The 22,069-nt window shown below is 37.2% G+C and overlaps 2 protein-coding genes across 3 annotated transcripts; both read left to right on the forward strand.

Moving 5' to 3' along the window:
* Positions 1 to 1,200: 1,200 nt before the first annotated feature.
* fam117aa (family with sequence similarity 117 member Aa) lies at positions 1,201 to 14,494 on the forward strand. Of its 2 annotated transcripts, XM_032588667.1 has the most exons (8): positions 1,201 to 1,324; positions 4,080 to 4,216; positions 9,155 to 9,250; positions 9,402 to 9,515; positions 11,210 to 11,326; positions 11,910 to 12,114; positions 12,201 to 12,366; positions 13,324 to 14,494. In XM_032588667.1, the coding sequence occupies exons 1-8, from the start codon at positions 1,201 to 1,203 to the stop codon at positions 13,535 to 13,537; spliced, it is 1,173 nt and encodes a 390-aa protein (XP_032444558.1). In that variant the 3' UTR covers positions 13,538 to 14,494. The 2 variants fall into 2 exon arrangements, with proteins under 2 accessions (XP_032444558.1, XP_032444560.1); XM_032588669.1 differs by lacking the exons at positions 1,201 to 1,324; positions 4,080 to 4,216 and adding an exon at positions 7,291 to 7,664.
* A 716-nt stretch (positions 14,495 to 15,210) lies between these two features.
* On the forward strand, positions 15,211 to 21,890 carry slc35b1 (solute carrier family 35 member B1). The gene is made up of 9 exons (XM_032588474.1): positions 15,211 to 15,697; positions 16,566 to 16,657; positions 16,742 to 16,872; positions 16,968 to 16,998; positions 18,020 to 18,183; positions 18,263 to 18,389; positions 20,050 to 20,156; positions 21,167 to 21,320; positions 21,414 to 21,890. The coding sequence occupies exons 1-9, from the start codon at positions 15,573 to 15,575 to the stop codon at positions 21,458 to 21,460; spliced, it is 978 nt and encodes a 325-aa protein (XP_032444365.1). The 5' UTR covers positions 15,211 to 15,572; the 3' UTR covers positions 21,461 to 21,890.
* Positions 21,891 to 22,069: the final 179 nt, after the last annotated feature.

A 22,069-nucleotide genomic window follows, 5' to 3' on the forward strand; every position in this document is an offset into this window, starting at 1 on the left:
AAGTCAAGTTATGTTCACTAATTATTTTCCCCAATTAAATACTATGTTACACTTTACATTGTGTATTATATTTTCACTATTTTGACTCTTGTGGACTCTATTGAAGTTTTACGTTAGTCCATGACATGTGTAATGCGCCATGTCGATGATATGAAGCTTACCGGAAGCAGCGTACCTAAATAACCATACTTCACCGCAAAGAGAGAAATACAGAGCTGAACATGACGGCTGTTGATGCTAATTAAATATTTGGAAGCGTGGCTAACACGGACTGAAAGGCTTCGTCCAAGACACGTTGACTCCAAAACAGCGCGGGAATTCGCTGTTTTGGAATTTGCAACTTCTACGTCTGTTCGCTGATTGGCTGGGTAGAAATTCTACCGGAAGCGGCCTTTCAGTCCTCGATCGGGCAGTTGCCGCATGTCTTCCCCCTTTCTCATAGCCCACTTTCTGGTATGGTAAGTGCTAAATAAATACAACTAGAGCTGACGAAACTTAAAAAATAAATAGTTAATTTTACTGCAGGGAATCAAAGTAAGTGGGAGAAAATCCAGACTGTCTGCTAGAAGTTATGTATAGATGTATAAATGTGCAATAACTCAAGATTTCTTTTGTTTACAAGTATTATGGTATGTAAAATATAAGTAAGGACAATGTGAGGCCACTGTGAACGCTTACATGGTCTGGGTTTAAATGGAGGAGGGGATGGATGGCCCTATGCCCTGCAAAGCAGAACAGAAATCTTAACAAAGTGGGTGGGATTTTTTTTTCTTCTTCTTCTTCTTCTTTTTGGGGGTGATAGGGGGTGGAGGAGTTTTGCTCTCCTTCAAGAAGACAGATGGATGTGACGCCCAATAGGCATTCAGAAATATTCTGCAGCTACCAACCAGATCCGCTTGAATTAGAAATAAAGTGCCACACGAGTTAGTCGCACAGGTTGTCATTCTGCAGAGAAGGGAACCACGAAATGTGAGGCGATCGCATCACTCATGAGATAATTCACACGGGATTAGACAGCGGATTTCACTCGGATTATATTTCTGTTTAAAGTACACAGCAGAAACTCCTGCAGTTTGTGCGTCCAGCGACTCGGAGGGACTGATTGAAAAACTGGGCTACGACGGGAACTTTGCAGTCAGTAAAAGTGTGTTTTCATAAGCGGAGTGGGTGCGTGCGGGGCGGGAGGAGGGCAGGGTGGGCATGTCGGGTCGGAGCGGAGGAGCGCCCCGGGGATGCAGCAACCCCAGCCTGCAGCCCCTCCGAGCCACCGTCCCGTTCCAGCTCCAGAGAGGCTCCGCTCCCCTGTGCAGAGAGCCCAAAGCGGGTAAATACACGCAGCAGGCGGCGGTCACTTCCACGCACCGCAGAGACACTACAGCTAGTTTTCAGTTGCTTTATAAATGTTACATTTTTGCTTCGAAATTGCAAAATGAACCTTCATATGTTGCGTGATTAGGAAATATGTTTACGTTTCACGTAACTAAAGCAATAAATGACAACAAGCAGAGTTGCGTTAGTAGTTAAACAAAAGACAAGAATCGATGTAGTCGAAGAAACGCCGATCATTTGTGATGTCATCAAGCACGTGTGCATAGAAAGAAGACATTATCTTAAATCAACAATGACTTTAAAACATTAAAGCAATTAGGAAAGGTGACCCTGATATGTTCTATATTAGACAAGTGGGGCTGAAACGATTAATTGATTATTGAAATAATTGTCAACTCACTTAGTAAAGACATCGAAATTAAAATGAAAACTTCCCGTCAAGAAAAATATGAAAATGCATATTAGAGAAAACTAATTTTCCACGACAAAATAAGTTGATAAATATCAGTGTTTACAAATTAGTTTTTTGTTTTAAATCCAAATAATTGATTAATCATCAGCGTAAACAATCAAATACTGAAATAATTGGTAGTTGCAAGCTTTATCTACACTGCAAAAACACAAAATCTCACCACGAAACTTTGGTATAGTTAAGTGCAAATGTCTTAGTACACTTGAAATAAAACAAAACTAACTTATGAGTAACTTTACAGGAAGATGTAGCAACTTGTTTTAAGTAAATAATTCCTTAATATTGATGAAAAAGTACGAGCTCCATTGGCGAATTAAGACATTTTTTTAATCAATATTAACAAATTATTGACTAAAAACAAGCTTCTATATTTTGCTGAAGAGTTTTTCTAAGTTAGTTTTGTCTTATTTCTAGTGTACAAAGATATTTGCATTAAAACATGGTCCAGAATTACTTGGTAAAAGTTTGTATTTTTGCAGTGCTTGAATGACAGAAAGGCTTGTAGCTCTAAAGGAAAAAAAATGTCCCATTCTTGTCATAATCCTAACAGAAGGAGCTTCAGTTTCACTTGGCTTGTTGGCCTAAAATTAGACTTTCAGGACACTCTGAGAAATCTATGTCAACAAAGGAGGTTACTGACCCTGAAACATAATTTTCCTCTCATGTTTTTATTTGGACACTCGGATGCCCCTTTGCACTGTGACCTGCTGGAGTTTTCAACGCTAACACAGCAGCAGCAGCAGCAGCACTTTTAAAGGCCTCTTTGTTTCCCTCACAGTGCTTGTTACTTTAGGTCCATGAAACTCACATCTGCATGTTATTTATACTTTCTGCCTCCCCAGTAAAAGACAGCATAATGTGGATTTGCTTACAGGTTGGTGGGAAATAAACTATCAGCTTGTGGTGAGAGTCATAAAACTACCAGAATAAAGTCGTAGTAAACACATCAGTGTCATATTATCAGTAGCAGGTCTGTTACTGATAATAATCTGATACTGATATTAGCAGATTAAGTACTTCCTTATTTGTAAAACTGATACCAAAGTATAACTTCATAAAATGCTCAACGTTCCTCGGTTTATCGCAGCTGTAAAACTGCTTTTTCATGTCGGAGCTCTGGTAATATCACAACTTTATTCTCATATTATTGCAACCGTAACCTTGCAATATTGTAGTTTTATTCTTGTAGTATTATGAGTTTATTCTTTCAATATTATATATTTTCACTTTTTCATCACCAAAGAACACTCAATCATTTCTCTCACAAAGAGCAGAACATTTAGTCCGTTAGAGTTTAATGTTTTCATGCTTGATGTTTATTTATTTTGCGATAAGCAATCATCTGAACACAGTAGTGGTACATTCAACCTAATTTAACAACCTGCTCTGCTGATGATTTGCCAGACGGTTGGTGTGTGGGTCGCCCTTTTTTTTTATTGAACCAAATTCTGCAGCACATCTACATGTTAAGATTGTCAAAGTCAAGCTAACGTACCTGACCTACTTTCCTCTCCCTGGCAATTTTTAAAAAATTTAAACCTTTTCCTGACCTTGTCATCTAGTTGTTGCAGAGTTGATAATTAGCCGCAAATCACTCCGTCCCTTTTTTTTTTATATATCACTCATTCATTTAAGATTTAGCGCGTTATGTCGACAATTGACAGTAAAACCAGTGGTAGAAACTTTTTGGGTTTTTGGATTTTTGTTTTACCGCTGTATGTGCTGTACAATGGCTGCTGGAAAAGACAAGTATTTTGTTGTTGACTTGCTACATTCTTGTTGGTTGTGTAGGAGGCACCACTTCTGCTTTTCAAAGATGTACGGCTGCACATCTTTGAAACATGCTTACATTACGTTTCTGTTTGTAGTCATTTTCATGTGCGAGTGTAAATATTGAGTTTGGGGGCGTGGCCAGCAGCAGATAATTTGGATTTAAAGTGACAAGACATCCTAAAACAGCTAACTTTCAAAATAGATAGAAATGAATGAACTAAAATCTCATTATTTAAGAAGGATTTACAAAAAATGTAATGAATATGTTTTGCATAGACCATAAACTTATCCTAACTTGTTAAAAGAAGCCTTTAAAATACAATTAAACATGGATGCTTCTAACAAATAACAATAACAAGTATTTTTATTTTTTCATTTCCAAGTAAAACGGACTGAATACAGATGAAAATCTTCTTTTCACAATCATGCACCATTTCGTGTTCATCTGTCACCAACTTATACTTCATTACTCATTTATTGTTTATGTTTTTTTCTGTTTCTAAAGTTGATAAAACCGCCGCTCGCCCGCCGAGGCCCACGATCCGCCGAACTCTTTCTCTGGATACGATCGTCGGACCGTATCTGCAGGGCCAGTGGCCCAGAGAGGCAGAGGCCGCCTGCGTCAACGACAAAGCCACTCAGGTAAACGCCATTTTATCCTGAAGCCCTTCGATTAACAACTAAGTTTTAGCATAAGTGCTTAGGGATTTGGGCAAATTGAAATTTAGGGTATTTTAAGATTTAATCTTTGGAAAAACTGGCATTTTTTTTCGCTAATGCTCCTCCGGGTTTCCATAGTTCAGAGTGTTGGCGGCCATCTTGTTTGACAAGCATGTTTTACGGTTTCTGTTTATTTGGACTTCAGGTCAACTCCTCAATGCAATATCAGGACCAAGCTAGGATTTTTTTTTATTTGATTGAAGTAATAATATTGAAGGAATAAAGTTGTAATATTACCAGAATAAAGTAATAAGTTTATGAGAACTCCTTGTGACCAATTAGTGTCAAATTATTATCAGCAGCTGGATTTTAAAGTGATTGTGCAAACAACAGAGCCTATTTTGAAGAAAGAATCACATGAACTGATCTTGATAACTCTAAAAGCTTTTTTCTCAGAATTTTAATACTTTTTTGGTAAAACTGTGTCTTTTTTTTCTTTAATATTATGACTATTTTATCATAATTAAACAAAATTTCTCATAAAATTTCTCAAACGTTGTATTTTAGAAATAAAAGCCACTTTTTGAAAATATTTTTTGTAATTTTGTTTTTAAAATAGAAAGACACAGTAATAGGACCATAAAAATAATAAATTTTAAACTAAAATTATGAGAATAAAGTCATATAAATACAAGAATAATGTCATAATATTACTAGAATAAAGTCAGTAATGTTATTAGAATATAGTCAGTAATATTGCAAAAATAAAGTCTCAACATACTGTATTCTAATAACATTCAGACTTTATTCTCATAATTCTATTTTATTAAAATTCTTATAGTGGCCCTAATACTCTGCCGTAGATGAGAAAGCAACCAAAAACAAAGTAAATAAATCAATTAAAATCTGATTTGGCGAGAAAAAGGTAATTTTTTTGTCCATATTGCTGGTTTACTGCCCAGGGCTGAACATGTTTGATCAGATGAAACCTGCTGCAGACGGGCTCATCCCCCAGAATGCCTCAGCCCCAGGCTGTGTTGGTAAAACCCAGAGATCTGCAGGTGTCTGGGCTTCCAGTTTGATGCAGCAGTTGAAAAGCAGCCAACTGGAAATATTCGTTTTTGTTCTTCCTCAAACTGCTGCTTCCCCTCCGCCGCCCCTCCACTGTATCTGGTGCACAAAGACTTAGCATCATCTTCATCCTGGCTGCTGACACAGTTTAAGGCCTGCATGAACCCACTTTGCCTGCATTGTGATCGAACGACCCCTCCTGACCTCGCCCCATCCCCCCGGCTCGCCACCAACCCCCCTGAAGCTCCGCTGCTTTACGTCAGATGGCATTACAGCCCTGTGATTACACTAAACTAACCAGAAATATCACTAAAATGCTCTGATATGTGTTGAAACATTAAAAAAGAGTTGGAATTTCTGAATATTTCTGCAAATATTTGGCTACTTAAAATGCAAAATAAACACTTTTTTTTTAACGTATTTAGAGACACTTTATTTATGAATGTTGAAAGCCCTGCAGTCTATTTAGGTCATTGTAACCTTAGACGGACTATGCAAAACTCTTTACATGTGTTTCCCATTCGTTCATTCACACACACACACACACACACGCTGAAGGCAGAGTAAACTAGTTCAGATTTTGACATGTGGATGGAATTTCAACCGAAAAGTTAGTCATCAAAACTATAATCTTAGCTAAATATTGCATCTTACTGCTTTGGTTTTATAAAATAGCCATTTGTTATTGCAAATATCAAGATTTTTATCTGGTTTAATTTCATTCTGATTGTGCAAATATCTTAGTAGACTTAAAATAAGATAAAACTAAATTAGAAGTAACTTTTCAGCAAGAAATAGAACCTTGTTTTAAGTAGATAATTACTTAGTATTGATGGAAATGTTCTAGTTTCATAGGCAGATTATTTCCCTTATATTATGGAAAAAATTAATTGTTACAAATGAAATAATCTACCAGTAGAACTAGAACTTTTTCATCAAGATTAAGGAATTATTGGCTCATATATCTTGCTGAAAAGTTACTTCTAAGTTAGTTTTGTTTTATTTCAAGTGTACTAAGATGTTTAAATGAGAAAAAGAAAAATACTTGGTAAGATCTTGTGTTTTTGCTGCTCACATTGTTTTCTTGTCACCTTCACTGCAAAAACACAAAAATGTTTTTTTTGGTCTAATTTAGTTCAAATATCTGATTAAACTTGAAATAAGACAAAACTAACTAACAAGTAACTCCCCATAAAAAAATAGGAGCTTGTTTTAAGCCAATACTTTCTTAATATTGATGTAAAAGTTTGGCCTTTTTTCATCAAATTGATCCACAACACTGTAAAAACACAAAATCCTACTAAGTATTTTTGGGCCAGTCTGTCCGTCAAACCTTTCTCACGGGAGAGTAAAAGAGGACACATTACACATTTGCCAAGCTGGGTAAAATCGGTGGATAAGATTGGCTTCATATGTAAAAATCGGCCGATCACCGATCTCCCAAAATTAAGGAAATCGGCACACAATCAAAATAAATCGGTACACTCCTAATTACTTGCCTTATAACAAGACATTTTTCCCATCTTATAAGTGAAATAATCTGACAATACTACTAGAACTTTTCCCACAAATATTAAGGAATTATTTACCTAAAACAAGCTCCGATATTTTGCTAAAAAGTTACTCATAAGTTAGTTTTGTCTTATTTCAGGTGTACTAATATATTTGCACAAAATTGGACCAAAAATCCTTGGTAACGTTTTCTGGAAGTGCTCTATCAAACCTGAGGTTGGAAAGCTGGTTATTTGCTGCCTATTTTAAGGCCTTGTAGTCATAAATTCCTCTTTATTTAGATTTAAATCATTTGAGAACCTAATAAAAATAATTTTGATCACAGAACTACAGATGTAAGTCGCTGCTCTGCTCCGTTTAGATGGAAACATTAGCCATGCAGGCCACATTCTCGTCTACGTTTTAGGTCTTTTTATAGGTCGGTGTCCCATGATGCCCTGCTCATGTTATGGGAAGGGTGGGATGTTAGATCTGGATGATTACATGGAGGACGGGGGGCGATTAGGAAGCTGTAACTTTATTCCAGTGTCACTGAATGACTCACGCATGCTGTATTCTGACCCATTTAGCCTGCTGGACATGAGATGTGTTTTTCCTGCAGGAGGAAACTTTTCTGTAGCGTTTTGAAGCTGATACTTTGAGATGAGGTTGTATTTCTGAGGCAAAGGAAGTTAGCTGATGAATATAATGGAGCCCACAGAGTGGGCCGGGCTGTTTGGGAAGCCAAAGCTTTAGCGTAGCCGGTCCAACCCAGAATCCGGTCGGGATGAACGTCCAGAACCAGCAGCTCAGAGGGGTCGACCAGGCTGCAGCTGGCAGGCGATCAAAAGTGAATGTGAAGAAATCGGTATGGAGGGTGACTGAAAAAGAAGTGAAAATTTAATGTTTTCTTGTTTTTGGGGGGGAATAAGGTTAGGGTGCGAGTTTGAGTCCAACGAGGCGACGAGTTTGTGTTTGATTGTGAGGTTTGGATGGGGGAGTTTCACATCTGTGTGTCTTACCAAGTATCTTTGGTCTAGTTTCTGCTCAAAATATCTCAGTGCACTTGTCTTGAGTAAATTATTATATAATATTGATTTAAAAAATTACTTGTTCTAGCAGATTTTTCCCATATTATGAGTGAAATAATCTGCCAGTGGAACTTCTTCTATTTGAAGTGTACAAAAATGTTTGTAGTAGAAACTAAGATTTTGTGTTTTTGCAGCTAACAGTGGTTCCTTATCACATTCACTGCAAAAAAACCCCAAGAGTTTCTTGTGCAAATATGTTCGGACAGTTGAAATAAGACAAAACTAACTTACAAACAACTTGTCAGAAAGATGTAGAGGCTTGTTTTAAGTCAATAATTCCTCAATATTTGTGGAAAAAGTACCAGTTCCATTGTCAGATTATTTCACTTATAACATGGAAAAATGGTGTAGTTATAAGTGAAGAAATTTGACAGTGGAACTAACTGGTAAATTTTAATTATATTAGGTAACTATTGACTTAAATTTATGTCATATTTCTTGCTGAAAAATTAGTAGTAAGTTAGTTTTGTCCTATTTCAAGTGTACTAAGATGTCTGCACTAGAAACTCAACAAAAATGCTTGATTTTGTGTTTTTGCAGCTCACAGTGGCTTTTTGTCAATTTCATTGGAAAAACGCAAAATCTCACCAACCATTTTCTTAGTTTGTAGTGCAAATATCTCAGTACACTTGAATTAAGACAAAACTACATTAAAAGTAACTTTTCAAGAAGATTAAGATGTTTATTTTAAGTCAGTAAGTCCTTAATATTGTTTTTTAAAAGTAGTAGTTCCATTGGTAGGTTATTTCACTATATAACAAAGAAATTTTTCCCTTGATATAAGTGAAATAATCTGCCCTGGGTTGCTAGGTAACGGGCTGGGCTTGGTTCTGGTTGCTAGGTAACAACGCCAGTGGAACTTAATATTTTTCTTCGATATTAAGGACTTCTTGACTTAAAACAAGCTCCTGCAGCTTCCTAAAAAGTTACTTGTAAGTTGGTTTTGTCTTACCAAAAACACTCGATAAGGTTTTGTGTTTTTTCAGTGCGTGTTTGCGAAAGCGGGGCTGTTTTTGCAGCTCACAGTGGTTTCTTGTCACCTTCCTCTGTACAGCTGTTGTGGGACAGGTGTGTGAGACAGGTGTGGGCCTCGGCGTCTCTCAAAGCCGTAGAGCTGGTGGCCGTTTGCTGGCTCAGCAGAAAACGTAGAGTTCCTCTCAAAGGTCAAACCTGCTGACCTCTGCTTTGATCCGCGTTATCCCCCCTCAAGAGTGTGAGACACGAGACACTGGACTCCTTGTTCATCTGACTGTGTGTGTTTTTAAAGACTCCGTGTTGCTGGACAGAGGAGACCCGGGGAAGGAGGAGCGCGGGTGGGCACAAGCGCTCAGCGTCTTGGGGAAGTGCAGAGCACCTGAAGGAGGCAAGTACTTCACTAAAAAAGTTTAAAACAACGCTTTTTCACGTCTTTAGCTTGAAATATTAACAGGACCCGGGGGAAAGTTCGTAACCCTTCCATTTCAGAGTCAGTCAAACTGGAACCTAAATCAGTTTTATCTCCTTTCTGCCCTCAGGTGGCCAAAGTGAGGCACCATCTGCAAAAACGCTCCAGGAACGCTCCTCCCTCTGCAGGATATGAGCTCCCCCACGGCACGCTGCCGGCAGGACAGGCGGCAGGCGTCACTCAGGTACTTTATTATTACGAAATGTATGTTTGTTTATGTTTATGCACAAATTTATTCAGAATGAGCTGTTTTAGAGCCTTCTATCACTTTAAATCCAAATAACTTGGTGCTGGCCACGCCTCCAACTCATCATTTATCATTTGTAGTTATTTGCATGTGAAAATGACTTCAAATAGATGCCCAATTATAGAACAATACATCTTTGTAAAGCAGAAGTGGAGCCTCCTGCACAACCAACAAGAATGCAGTAAGTGGTTTCTGGATATTAAGTCAACAACAAACAAAATACAGCGGTAAAACCAGCTGACCAAACATGCTTGAGCTCCACTTGGGTTGCTAGGTAACGGACTGGGCTTCTGAATTGCGATGTTACATTCCAGAGGTTTTTCAGACTGGTAACTTTCCACACACAAAAAACATGAACTTATTGCCAAAAATCTTTGACTTTACACAAAAACTTTAAAAAATAATTGATCAATTAATAATAATAAAAATATTTTATCAATGAAGCTCTCGATTTACCTTTTGATCTACGTTCCCACCCTCATCTATGGTCATGAGCTTTGGGTCGTGACCGAAAGAACGAGATTGCGGATACAAGCGGCCGAAATGGGTTTTCTCCGTAGGGTGGCTGGGCTCTCTCTTAGAGATAGGGTGAGAAGCTCGGCCATCTGGGAAGGACTCAGAGTAGAGCCGCTGCTCCTTCACATCGAGAGGAGCCAGTTGAGGCTCGGGCATCTGGTCAGGATGCCTCCTGGACGCCTCCCTGGTGAGGTGTTCTGGGCACGTCCCACCGGGAGGAGGAACCGGGGAAGACCCAGGACACGCTGGAGGGACTCTGTCTCTCGGCTGGCCTGGGAACGCCTTGGGATTCCCCCAGAGGAGCTGGAAGAAGTGGCCGGGGAGAGGGAAGTCTGGGCCTCCCTTCTGAAGCTGCTACCCCCGCGACCCGACCCCGGATAAAATGGATGATGAATGGATGGATGGAATTTATCAATGTTTTATTATATTGTTAGAGATCCAGGTGTCATTATCTATCAGAAACAAACTTCTTGGCTGAATGAAAATGATCTTAGATCTTAATCTGCTTAACCACAAAGACTAGGTCTTAACTGGTCTTTGTAGTTAAGACCAAAATTAACTGTAAATAAATATAGTTCTGGTTAGAAGCTTACAGTCAGTCAGCATTGGCATGAATGTTGTCTATGTTAGTTTTGGAATTTATTTGCAGCAATTCATTACACAAAATTCCCATTTTTCCCGTTTTCATACTTCTCTTTGGATCTCAACTGCTTCTAAAAACAATCCAAATGCTTAAAATAAAAAGCCAGCTGATTTGTGGCAATAAGTGAATGTTATTTTGGCGTCTGGAAATGAACCATTTCAAAAGACTTCTGATTGGTAAGTCACATTATGTGGGCACTGCGTTGTAACCTAGCAACCCCGGCGGAGTTCCACCCAGTTACCTAGCAGCACAAATAGAACTCCAGCATGTTTGGTGAGCTAGTTTTACCGCTGTATTCGCTGTGCAATGGCTGCTGGAAGGGACAAGTGTTTGCAGCAATTCTCACTGTGAGTGTAAACGTTGAGCTGGGATACGTGGTCAGCAGCAGTTTATTTAGATTTAAAGGAAGAAGACGCCCTAAAGCAGGCCAAAGAAGTTATATAACAGGTCACATTTAACCGTTTTTCTGCAGACAGTTCCCATGATGCCTCTGAACAGGCTTGCACCGCGGCTGAGACGGAGCGTTGAGGGTCTCAGCTTGGAGCTGGAGGAAGTGTTTGTGTCTGAGAAACCAGACGATGAGCATGAGGTCGGATCACTGAGTTGTGCTTTTGAGTTTTAAATATTAAATATATTAAATAGTTTTATAAAATGCTGCCAAACTGGTGCCGTGAATATTGTTTTTTACATTCAAGCAGTTACAAAGAGAAATCGTAAACTGCTGCTGGGCAAGTTACTCAACAGGTCGTTGCTAGGTAACCAAAGGGCGAGTGAGTGAGTTGCTAGGTAACCAAAGGGCAAGTGAGTGAGTTGCTAGGTAACCAAAGGGCGAGTGAGTGAGTTGATTCCACCAACATTTCTTAGCTAGCAGTGAGAACTGAGCAGTTAATGTCTTTCCTCTGCCTAAATCTCCCAGCATGCTATGCGGTATATTGAATATTCTGTCAGACATATTTTCTTTTGATATTTATCATGTGTCTATCGCGATATATATTACTGATTTATTGTCCAGGCCTAGTCTCAAAGCAACAATATTATTGTTCGTCGGAGTAACTTCTTTGTCAGTTTATTGTCCAGTAAGATTTGTTACAGTGACAGCTTTACTCTTATGCATATTACTTATAATAATGTGAAACGGTTAGTGTTTAAGTTAATTCAGCTGAATATTCCAGATCTTGGATATCCCAGACGGCCACAGAGCTCCTGTCCCGGCTCAGAGATGCAGCAGCGGCTCTCAGAGCGAACCCTCCCCATCCCTCCCGTCTCCCTCCCTGTCTCCATGTCCGCTCGACTCGTCACTCCCATCCGGTTCCCCATGCCACCTGGACGCATCACGATTGTCCCCCTCCCCGCCGCCGTGCCCCATGTTGGACCCAGGTTGGACTCTGGACTGTTTTCAGAGCGTGATGCTGAATTATCAGTTTTCAGTTCCTGTGTTTAGTGGTGTGTGTGGGTCTGTGCAGAGCCTGAAGGATTGTGCTCCTCTTCATCAGCGTCGCTTCCTTCGTTCGCACTGGAAGCTCCTCTTCAGCAGCCCTGCTCATCTTCGCCCCGTCCAAACAAAACCTACGCCTTCCAGCGCGTCCCGCCAGAAGGCTGCGAGCGAATTCGAGTTTGTGAGGAAGCAATGTAAGTTTTAGTTGGTCTAGTAACTAATATATAAATATTGAAGGTCCACAAAGGTCTGTTGTAAACAGAGTTGAGTTGTAACTAGTTACTTTTACTCAGTTCAACTTGAAAAAAATTACTTTTTATAGTATTTTTACTATGCTTTACTTTTTACTTTTATTTGAGTAATTTTATTATGAAGTATTTCTATTCTTACTTGATTAAAATGTCTTGATTTTTCTATCCACTGAATGAAAAACAAACATGTTTTAACCTAATATTTACCAAAGACACACACCTGCAATTTTGATTAAAGTTTCACAAGATTTTATTGAAAAAAACTGATTTGGAAAAATTTCCTTTTGTCTAATTTTGTTATTTTTTTTGTTATATATATGAATTATTGTCATTTTTATCATTTAAATATCACAATTTCTTCTTAACTTTACATTCTCTTCTAAATTGTGGAAAGATCGATCTCCACCTGTTGCCTGAGTTATGGGCGACTGAAAAGATGCACCGCTCCCAAACAAAATCAACCAGTCAGAGCCAGGAGGAGGGTCTTGGCGCTGTCAGTTAACTCATGTACTCGCTGCTAAATGTGCTTATGGCAGAGAAACAACTTAATGTTTATGTACCATCTTCGGTGTTAGCTAGATTTATCATTCACAACATGCTATGCTAGCAGAAGCACACCAGAGAGCAAGGAAGGTGATTGACAGCGCTAAGACCCGCCTCCTGGCTCTGATTGGTTGTTTCTAGTTAGCACGGTTTCTTCACAGGTTATCAGATTATCATACCATACTGCCACACGTAGTGATAATTTCAACAAATGTGTCAAAAAAAATTTTTTTTAATCAAAGTGACACATTGCAGCTTTAACCAAAGATGTTCATAACTTAATTTGAAGTGTTTAAATTTATTCTTGATGTACTTTAGCACTGATTCTATGTCCTCTTTGAATCTTTTTATTTCCAGGTCTGCCTGTCCAGATGAGCAGCTCCTCCAGCCCTCCTGCCCGGACCCTAATAAAGTCAACTTTACCCCCCATGGAGGCTCCGCTTTCTGCCCGGTCAGCCTCCTGAAGCCCCTGCTGCCCTCCATGGACCTCCTGTTTCGCAGCCTGTCCGTGTCGCCCGTCACTGGCTGCTCGGGTCAGGCCTCCCCCACCAGGCACCTGGGCATGCAGTAGGTGGAAACCTAAACGCCGCCTCTCAGGACTACACAACGATGCACTGCCAGAACCTGGAACACTTGCTAATGTTTTGATGCAGACTGACAATTACTGTGGGCATCTTTACCAGTACACTCTGTGCGACTGTAAGCATTCGTTGCTGCCACTCTTCAGGATAATGTGACCTAAAGTTCAGTCTGTTTGTTTGCTATTTCTACCTGAAGGATCTTTTGTGGTTTGTTTGTTTTTTAACTTGACAGAGATGATTTAAGTTAGGAATACATGTTTTTATATTGTCATTTTCAGGTATTCGTTTTATGTCTTTAATTTCCCAGGATTTTTTTCTTTTTCATGTCAAGTAAGTGGATTTACTTTCAGAAAGCCAGGCACTTACACCACATGTAAACAGCTGTTATAGGCATTAACTTGAAAACAGGGATGTGGTGAATTTATATGCTAAATGTGTTGATTAAAAATATATTTTAATACTTATCCCCTTCTTTTCTACAGATGCTAGGATAGACTATATTTATTTTCTTACTTTTTTAAGGATTGACCGTTATATATTTATGTCTGCGATTTTACTAGTAGGACTGGAAGTTTTGATTTACTTGCCAAAAATTTACATGATTATAATACAGCTGATTTGTAGTGGATTTTTACATTCTCAATTACTCAAAAATAAGGTGTTGGTGGCTTAAGCCTTATTAACAAAAACAATTGATGTGGTAGGAGAACCAAAACTGGAAACCATAACTACTGCTCGTTCTTTAAAACAAGATCAATATTGTTTTTTTTTTGTTGTTGTTCATCTTTTTCAAAGTGTAGCAGTAAATAGTGTGGAAAACACAGGTTTTTGTTTTCTTTTTGTCCACATCTATTAAAACTGAAATCAAATTTTATTCTATCTTTTCTAGACTATGTAAATTGGTTTGGATTATTAAATGCAGTGTTGAATAAAAAGCAAAAATACTGTGCTGTGTGTATTGTTTTTAGATTTTTTTTTTAAAGTTGGTAAATATCAGTACAGTGTTTGTGTGTGGAATGTGTTAAATATTAAATGAACCACTACGGTACTTATTGAATGATTTTTTTTTTAACTAGTTTTTTTTTTTTCGAACAAAGAACATTGCAGAAAAAAAATATTGCGCATACAACACAATAAATAACATTAAACAACAAAATAATGAATAACATAAAATTAAACCACAAAAAATCAACTGTATTTGTGATACTCAAATAGTCTCACAATGTAGAAAGTATAGATGCCTTTAAAATAAATAAATAATGTAATTATCTTCTTTAAATTTAGATAACTATCATTATTATTATGCTACTGTTTTCGAAACGTGGATTTGCGGTTTGTATTGTGATTGGCTCATAGTGGAGCTTTAATACTTACATGGACCAATGAAATCAATCCACATCACCACACGACAAAAAGGTACGCTACCAGTTCAATAAGCCCTCCTTTTCAATCTTAGCTGTCCTCATTTGTTGCCTGTATGGAAATCCTAATCGCCGCTTACTGTTATCATTAATAATAATCCTTGAAATTGTTTTCACGCTTAGGTAGCCAATTTCGTCATACTTGAATAAATCTACAAGGTCTGACTACAATAAATATTTATTTCTTGAAAATGTAAGAACTCGGGCTAAAGTTGTAATGCTCCGGGGTCCTCTTGGATTTTTTAATCATCTAAATATAAGCTATTACTCAATGAAAACACTAACTGCGACTGCATTGATGGTTTAGTATTGTAAATGGGAAAATATTCGGATTAATTAATGTGTAAACAAAAAAAAATGTCGTGATATTTAGCCGATCTGCTGCACTTGACAGTCTGTGAAAACAGACTGATGCTTTGGTAATTACCAGCCACTGTGTGGCAGAAATCCCAGTAAAACTTTTATCCTCGGGATAAAACAGAAATTCAACACCGGCAGTTCCGGGGGGTTCTTCCCAGCGGGTATAGTGGAGCGGGACACCGGCGCGAAGGGAGCGGGGAGCGGAGCGGTGTCGGTGAACCTGCCGGGGCTAGTGGAGGACAGCATGGCTGCGGGAAAGGGAGCAAGGAAGCCCGTCTCGCTGTGGGACAATTTGCGGATACGCTTCATCGTTTGCTTCTTCGGAGTCTTCGTGTGTTATTTTTATTACGGAATACTGCAGGAGACAATGTAAGTAACCAACAGTTCATCTGAAATAATTGTTTAACTAACTGTGCATAATGCTTTAAATTTAGATAAAGAATGGGACAGTTATTGATGAGCTTTTTGTGATTTAAACTGAATTCAAGACTTTTCAAACCAAGAAAAACATTTTCTTTTACTGGTTGAATTTTATTTTTGCATAACTTTGCCTGCTTTGACTTAAATAGCATACATATTTGTTGGATTGTGTAATTAGGGATGTGTCTAAAAGCTTATTTTACGCAATTTAAACATAATGTAGCACAATTTGTGAAATGTATGTATTTTGTGCCACTAATCAACTTCCGGAATATTTATCTTTATCAAATTCCCTGATTTTTAAACCATTTTATGTGAAATTTATGAAAGTGTTCCTTGGGTATGAAATATTTTTAACTGAATGCCTTTTTTTTGGCTCTACCAGGTTATGTGTCCTGACCAAATTCAATGTTTGATTCAACCTTTGAGTTGGAAAATTGGTATTAATTAAATCACATTACAGGCAGAAATTATTATAAGTTCAGACAGATTTTAGACCACAGATGTAATTTTTGCTTTCTAGTAGTGTATGCAAAATGGGAGTTTAAACTTTTAAGTATTTAGACAAGGATTAATCAACAAAAGCACCGGGGATTAAAGTAACGGATTAATTTTTCTAGTCATTTTCTCCAAGAACTGACCTCAGATCATATCTGGTTTCACATAATAATCAATGTTTGTAATAAATGTTAATATTATATATAGCTAATGTCACTATTTTTTAATTACCATGATTACAATCTCAAACCTGCAGCTGGTAAAATGTGTTTTTAATGAAAAATGGAGGAATAATCTGCGGTCTGTATGACTCTTGCAGCACTCGAGGTAATTATGGCGGGGAGAGGTTTACTTTTGCACGGACACTGGTCTTTATCCAGTGCATCATCAACAGTGCTTTTGCAAAGATCTGTAAGTACCTGCACGAACTGCAACGTTTCACACTAAAACACAAGAAATCAGTAATTTAATCTTATTTTTCTCTCTCTCAAACAGTGATCCAGTGTTTTGAAAGCTCCAAAGTGGATCACACCAAGAGCTGGCTCTATGGCCTGTGTTCCCTCTCCTATCTGGGAGCAATGGTTTCCAGTAACTCCGCCCTCCAATATGTCAACTATCCCACACAGGTGAATCTCCATTAAAATTGACTGGAGTCAGGAACTGATTTGAGTATGAAATATGTTTTTATTGTGTCCTAAAGTGGGATTTTTTATTGTTTTAGGTGTTGGGGAAATCCTGCAAACCCATACCAGGTAGTTTGAAATGCATTAAATGCGTAATAAATGTCAGATAATTTGTTCTTTTCAACTTACTGCTTTAAGATTAGCACCTAGTTGCATTTAGGGAAGTGATTTCTGTTTGCAATAACACATTCTTGAACATTTGTGGTCAGAAAATGAATAAAAAAAACTGTGGTTGCAAACACTTCAGTACTTATGCATCGTGCTGCTGTGTACATGTTGGTCACTGCAGAGGAAGTGCATCATCTGGCATTTAGTGATTATGTAAAACTCAAGTTTTAAAATACTTTGAGGTTTATTAAGCAGCATGTAAACCTCTAAATGTGATGTTTTAAAACTTAAATAAACCTCATCAGGATTGGTAGCATATTTTTAAGATGTTTAAATGTTTAATAAATCCTTACATGATGGACTTCCATCCTTAAAAAGTTTTACATTTTGTGTTTAAAATTAAAGCCTTAAAATGTCTAAAATTTGTTTGAAAAAAATTGTAGGTTGACCTTAAATACATAGTCATCTTACATTTTGTCATGGCAGGATGATGAAATGTATTTATTTTTATTTTTTTCTTGTGAGACGTTTCTGTATAGATGGATGGAAGAGGTTTAGGGCCGCTGGAAAAAAGTAGAAAGAATTTACTTTTTTTGTTTTACCTAAGAAATTTGACTTTTTTTAATACAGAATTTTGACTTTTTTAAATGCAAAGTTTTGACTTTTATTTTTTCCTCATAAATCCGATTCTTTGTTCATAAATCTGACTTTAATCTCAGAACTCTGAAAAATTCCCAATTATCTTATTTTTATTTTTCCAGTCGCCCTAATCTTCTTCAATATAAACGTAATTTCAATCCAGTGTTGTATAATTATTCCAACGTGGAGAAAGATCATTTTAAAAAAATTATTCTAAAGCATTTGTATATTTGTAGCAGCACTGACATTGTAGCTTCATCTTTTGACACTCGTCACATTGGTCCGTTTGCTCTCATGAATGACACGTTTATGGTGAAAATGAAATTCTTTGTGTTTGTTGCAGTTATGATCCTCGGCGTAACGATACTGAGGAAGAAATATCCTCTGGCGAAGTATCTGTGTGTGCTGCTGATCGTCGGTGGCGTTGCTTTGTTTCTTTACAAACCCAACAAAGCCGCCGCCGCCGCGGCAGACGACCACATCTTCGGCTTCGGGGAGATCCTGCTGGTGCGTAAACGCAGCGATCCCGTCGTCTGAATTTGATTTCTCATGTCTGTTCTGCTCATCACGCCTGCTTCGGTCCCAGCTGGTGTCTCTGACGTTGGATGGACTCACCGGCGTCGCCCAGGATCACATGAGGGCCCGCTTCCAGACCGGCGCCAACCACATGATGCTGAACATCAACATGTGGTCCACGCTCGTTCTGGGTCTGGGTGAGTCGGTGGCGCTCTCTGTCTCATCGAGACAAATATTCAGCCAGGAGCTTTTCACAGATTTATTATCTTTCCTGCTGTCGGGGAGAAACACACGTATGAGCAGAATCACCTGGTTCAACAAAAAGCAGCGACTCATTTAATGTGTAAAGGTGTGACTCCGTCTGTCACTTTAGAACATTTCACCATCAATATTCATTCCTTCTTTTCCTTTTCTTTGTTTGCTGCTAAAAATTAAAATTTATATAAACAAAAAAACACAAACTGGCTTCATTTCATGCATAAAATATAAAAGAATGTTGTGTTGTTAAGTGTCGCACTGCAAAAACACAAAAATGTACCTAATATTTTTGCTCAGTTTTTAGTGCAAATATCTTAGTACACTTAAAATAAGACAAAACTAACTTAGAAATGAGTTTTCAGCAAGATGTAAGAGCTTTTTTTAGTCAATAATTCCTTAATATTATTAACAAAGAGATTATTTCACTTGTAAGATGACATTTTTCCAGTTTATAAGTGAAATAATCTACCATAATATTAAAGAAAAGTATGAAAAGAATGAAATGAAAAATATTTTTCATAAAAAATGAAATATATGTTGTATCCCTTCTTATTAGCAGCCTATTAAAAACTGTTCAGTCTATTTCTAGTCAGTTATTAAAAATCTTGAAGATAATTCAGTTCAACCAGGAAGACAACAAACTGATTACCAAAGAGCTTCTACAGGGGTGTCCAAAGCGCGGTCCGAGGGCCGTTCGCGGCCGTCTGAAGGATTTTCTGCAGCCCAAATGGATGTGATCTGGCCTGCAAGTGTTGGTGTTTGGTGCAGATGAAGACATTTTCAACTTTTTTACAGATAAAGTAAAATAGATTCCCATTTATTAACAAAGTTTTGCCATTCATCTTAGTTTTGGAGCAACTAGAACCACAATCTTTGAAAAACAAGTCGTATTATTATTCTTATTAATAATAATAATAATAACAATATTATTATTGTTTTATAATAAGAAAACAATCAACCCCAAAGATTCAGGAACTGTATCACCTTTCTGTATTTACATTAACATACACATCTGTTTTCTAAACTGTTTAATTTATTATTGAGCATCTAAAGGTAAAGAAAATAATGTACCAAAAGTTTGTTTAAAAATATTTTTTTAGAAGTTCTTTCAACTTAAAGTTTGGACACTGCTGAGCTGCTGTAGATGATCAAATGAAAAATTGTGCTTGTAGATTAAAAATGAGGGCATAGAATGAGTGGGAAACACTGTTTATTACAAAATATACTTTTATTTATTCTGGTTCAGCTGTAAAAATGCAACATTTCATCCACTTGTCCAAACTCATCACACTTCTCCTTGTTGTTGTGGTGTGAAGCCACCAGGGGGCGCTGTTCACTCAGTTTAAGATGCCAGAAAGTTTAACCTGAGAACGTTTTTAGATGGAAATGTGAAAAATTCCTAAAATTGGTCAAAAATAAACATTCTTTTTGATTAACAACATTGATTAGTTTTTTTTATGTGTCACACCATTTTGTTTTCATTTGTTTATATTATTTTTAATACATGCAATTGAACCTGGGAAATCTGATACTCTGTGTTAATATTGTGTTTGTTATCTAATGTTCTGTTTGTTAGCTGATGTCCATCTCTTCCCTCAGCCGTTTTGTGGACCGGAGAAGTTTGGCGCTTCCTGAGTTTTGCAGAACAATATCCCAGCATTTTCTACAACATTCTTCTGTTTGGACTGACGAGCGCTTTGGGCCAGGTGGGTTTAACGCTTTAACACGCTGAGCTTCAACATGGGGGCCTTGGAGGAAAGATGGAGGGAAACATGTTTAAAACAATTTAAAGTCGTAAATTTTATTCAGTATTTTTTAATCTGTTTTTCAGCCATTAACAGAAAATATGTTGAATTAATTTATTGAAGATTGAAATAGGCATATATGGGTAGAGGACCCAAAAGTATTACTGAAGTGTAAGTACCTCTACTTCACCATATTTTTACTCACCTAAAAGTAAAAAGTCCAAGAAATTACTCAAGAGTTGAAAAGTATTTGGTAAAAAGTAACTGAAGTACTGAGTAACTGATCAAATTACCAATCATTTAATATTTAAAAATTATGTTATCAGATGGACCAAAATATAAAGTCAAGTGGAAATTTTGGTATTTTAACAACCAAAATGACAACAATTCATACAAGTAACAAAATTAAATAAATAAAATAAAATCAGGCAAAATAAAAATTTTCCAAATTAGTTTCTATCAATAAAAAAACTTGTTAAACTTTAATAAAAACTGCAGGTTTGTGTCATTTTTGAATTTTGGTTCAACGTGTTTGTTTTTTCATTCGGAAATCCAGAAATTTTGCTCAAGTAAAAGTAGAAATACTTAATAAAATTACCAAAGTAAATAGTAGTAAAAATACTCCTAAAAGTACATTTCTAAAAAAAAGTTACTCAAGTAAGTGTAAATAATTACTACCCAACTCTGGAAATTCAGGAAAAAAATATTTTCTATTTTCATCTTTCAGTCAAATTTATGAAGTTGCTTTGGTCCTCAAACTAAAAATGTTCTACCACAGAAATCATCGCCTGTTAAAATCAGAAGGCAGGAGGTTAGCACATAAAAGTGAGGAAAAAATTTAAATTAAATGCTTCTTTACGTATTTTGTAGCATTTCCTGTGGGTTTGTAAAGAGGTTCCCCGGCCATTTGGGGGCGATGTCTTGGGAAAGTTTGGAAACCCCTGATTTGATAATACTATCATTTTCTGCAGACTTTTATCTTCATGACGGTTGTTTACTTCGGGCCGCTGACCTGCTCCATCGTCACCACAACCAGGAAGTTCTTCACCATCCTCGGTTCCGTTATTTTGTTTGGAAACGTCATGACTGACATGCAGTGGATCGGCACCATCCTGGTATTCCTTGGTAAAAGTCCAACTTAATTAAATGCTTTAGTTGTTTTATTTGTGGGGGGAAAATCACAATTTAAGGCTTTAATCTTTGCTTTTCTTGCTTTAGGTCTTGGATTGGATGCTAAATTTGGAAAATCCCCCAAGAAACACTGAAGAACCAGAAGAGCAGCGAAGAAAATGGAAACGGACTGTAACCAGAAGATAACTTGTACAGAACTCATTACATGTGCCTATGTTTTAACTATAGGATTACAGTTTGCAGCTCTTCATAAACTGAAGATGCATATCTTATGATGTATGAAGCCCAGACTGAATTATGAGCTACAATTTTAAATTAAAAACCAAAACCAGCTACTAAACATATGCTGAACTAAACTACACCTCTAGCATTCAATTTTCTTTTATTTTTTACAGATGGAGGCTTGAATATGTGTGTAGTTCTTTGAAAAGTATTAAGAAAAAAAAATGTAACGGTTGTCTGTAGCTTGATGTTGTCCAATGTTACTATTCAAGTGGTTTTATTTTATACAATATGAAATAACTTGCCATAAAAAGGGAATTAAATTGCATTGATCTTGTCTTTCTTTCTTTCTGTCTGTGAAATTTCTACGACATAAACATTAATTTTGTTTTTGCTGTCTCATAAAGCTGAGCTGTATTTATTATTCAGTTGAAAAGCGAATTATCGCTGTAAAAAAAGAAAGACATAATCAACTAATTTGTTTTAATGGAGTGTTAATGAATGCCCTGAAATGTGCAGGT

The sequence above is a fragment of the Xiphophorus hellerii genome, chromosome 16, assembly GCF_003331165.1.
Source record: "Xiphophorus hellerii strain 12219 chromosome 16, Xiphophorus_hellerii-4.1, whole genome shotgun sequence".
Classification (NCBI taxonomy): domain Eukaryota; kingdom Metazoa; phylum Chordata; class Actinopteri; order Cyprinodontiformes; family Poeciliidae; genus Xiphophorus; species Xiphophorus hellerii.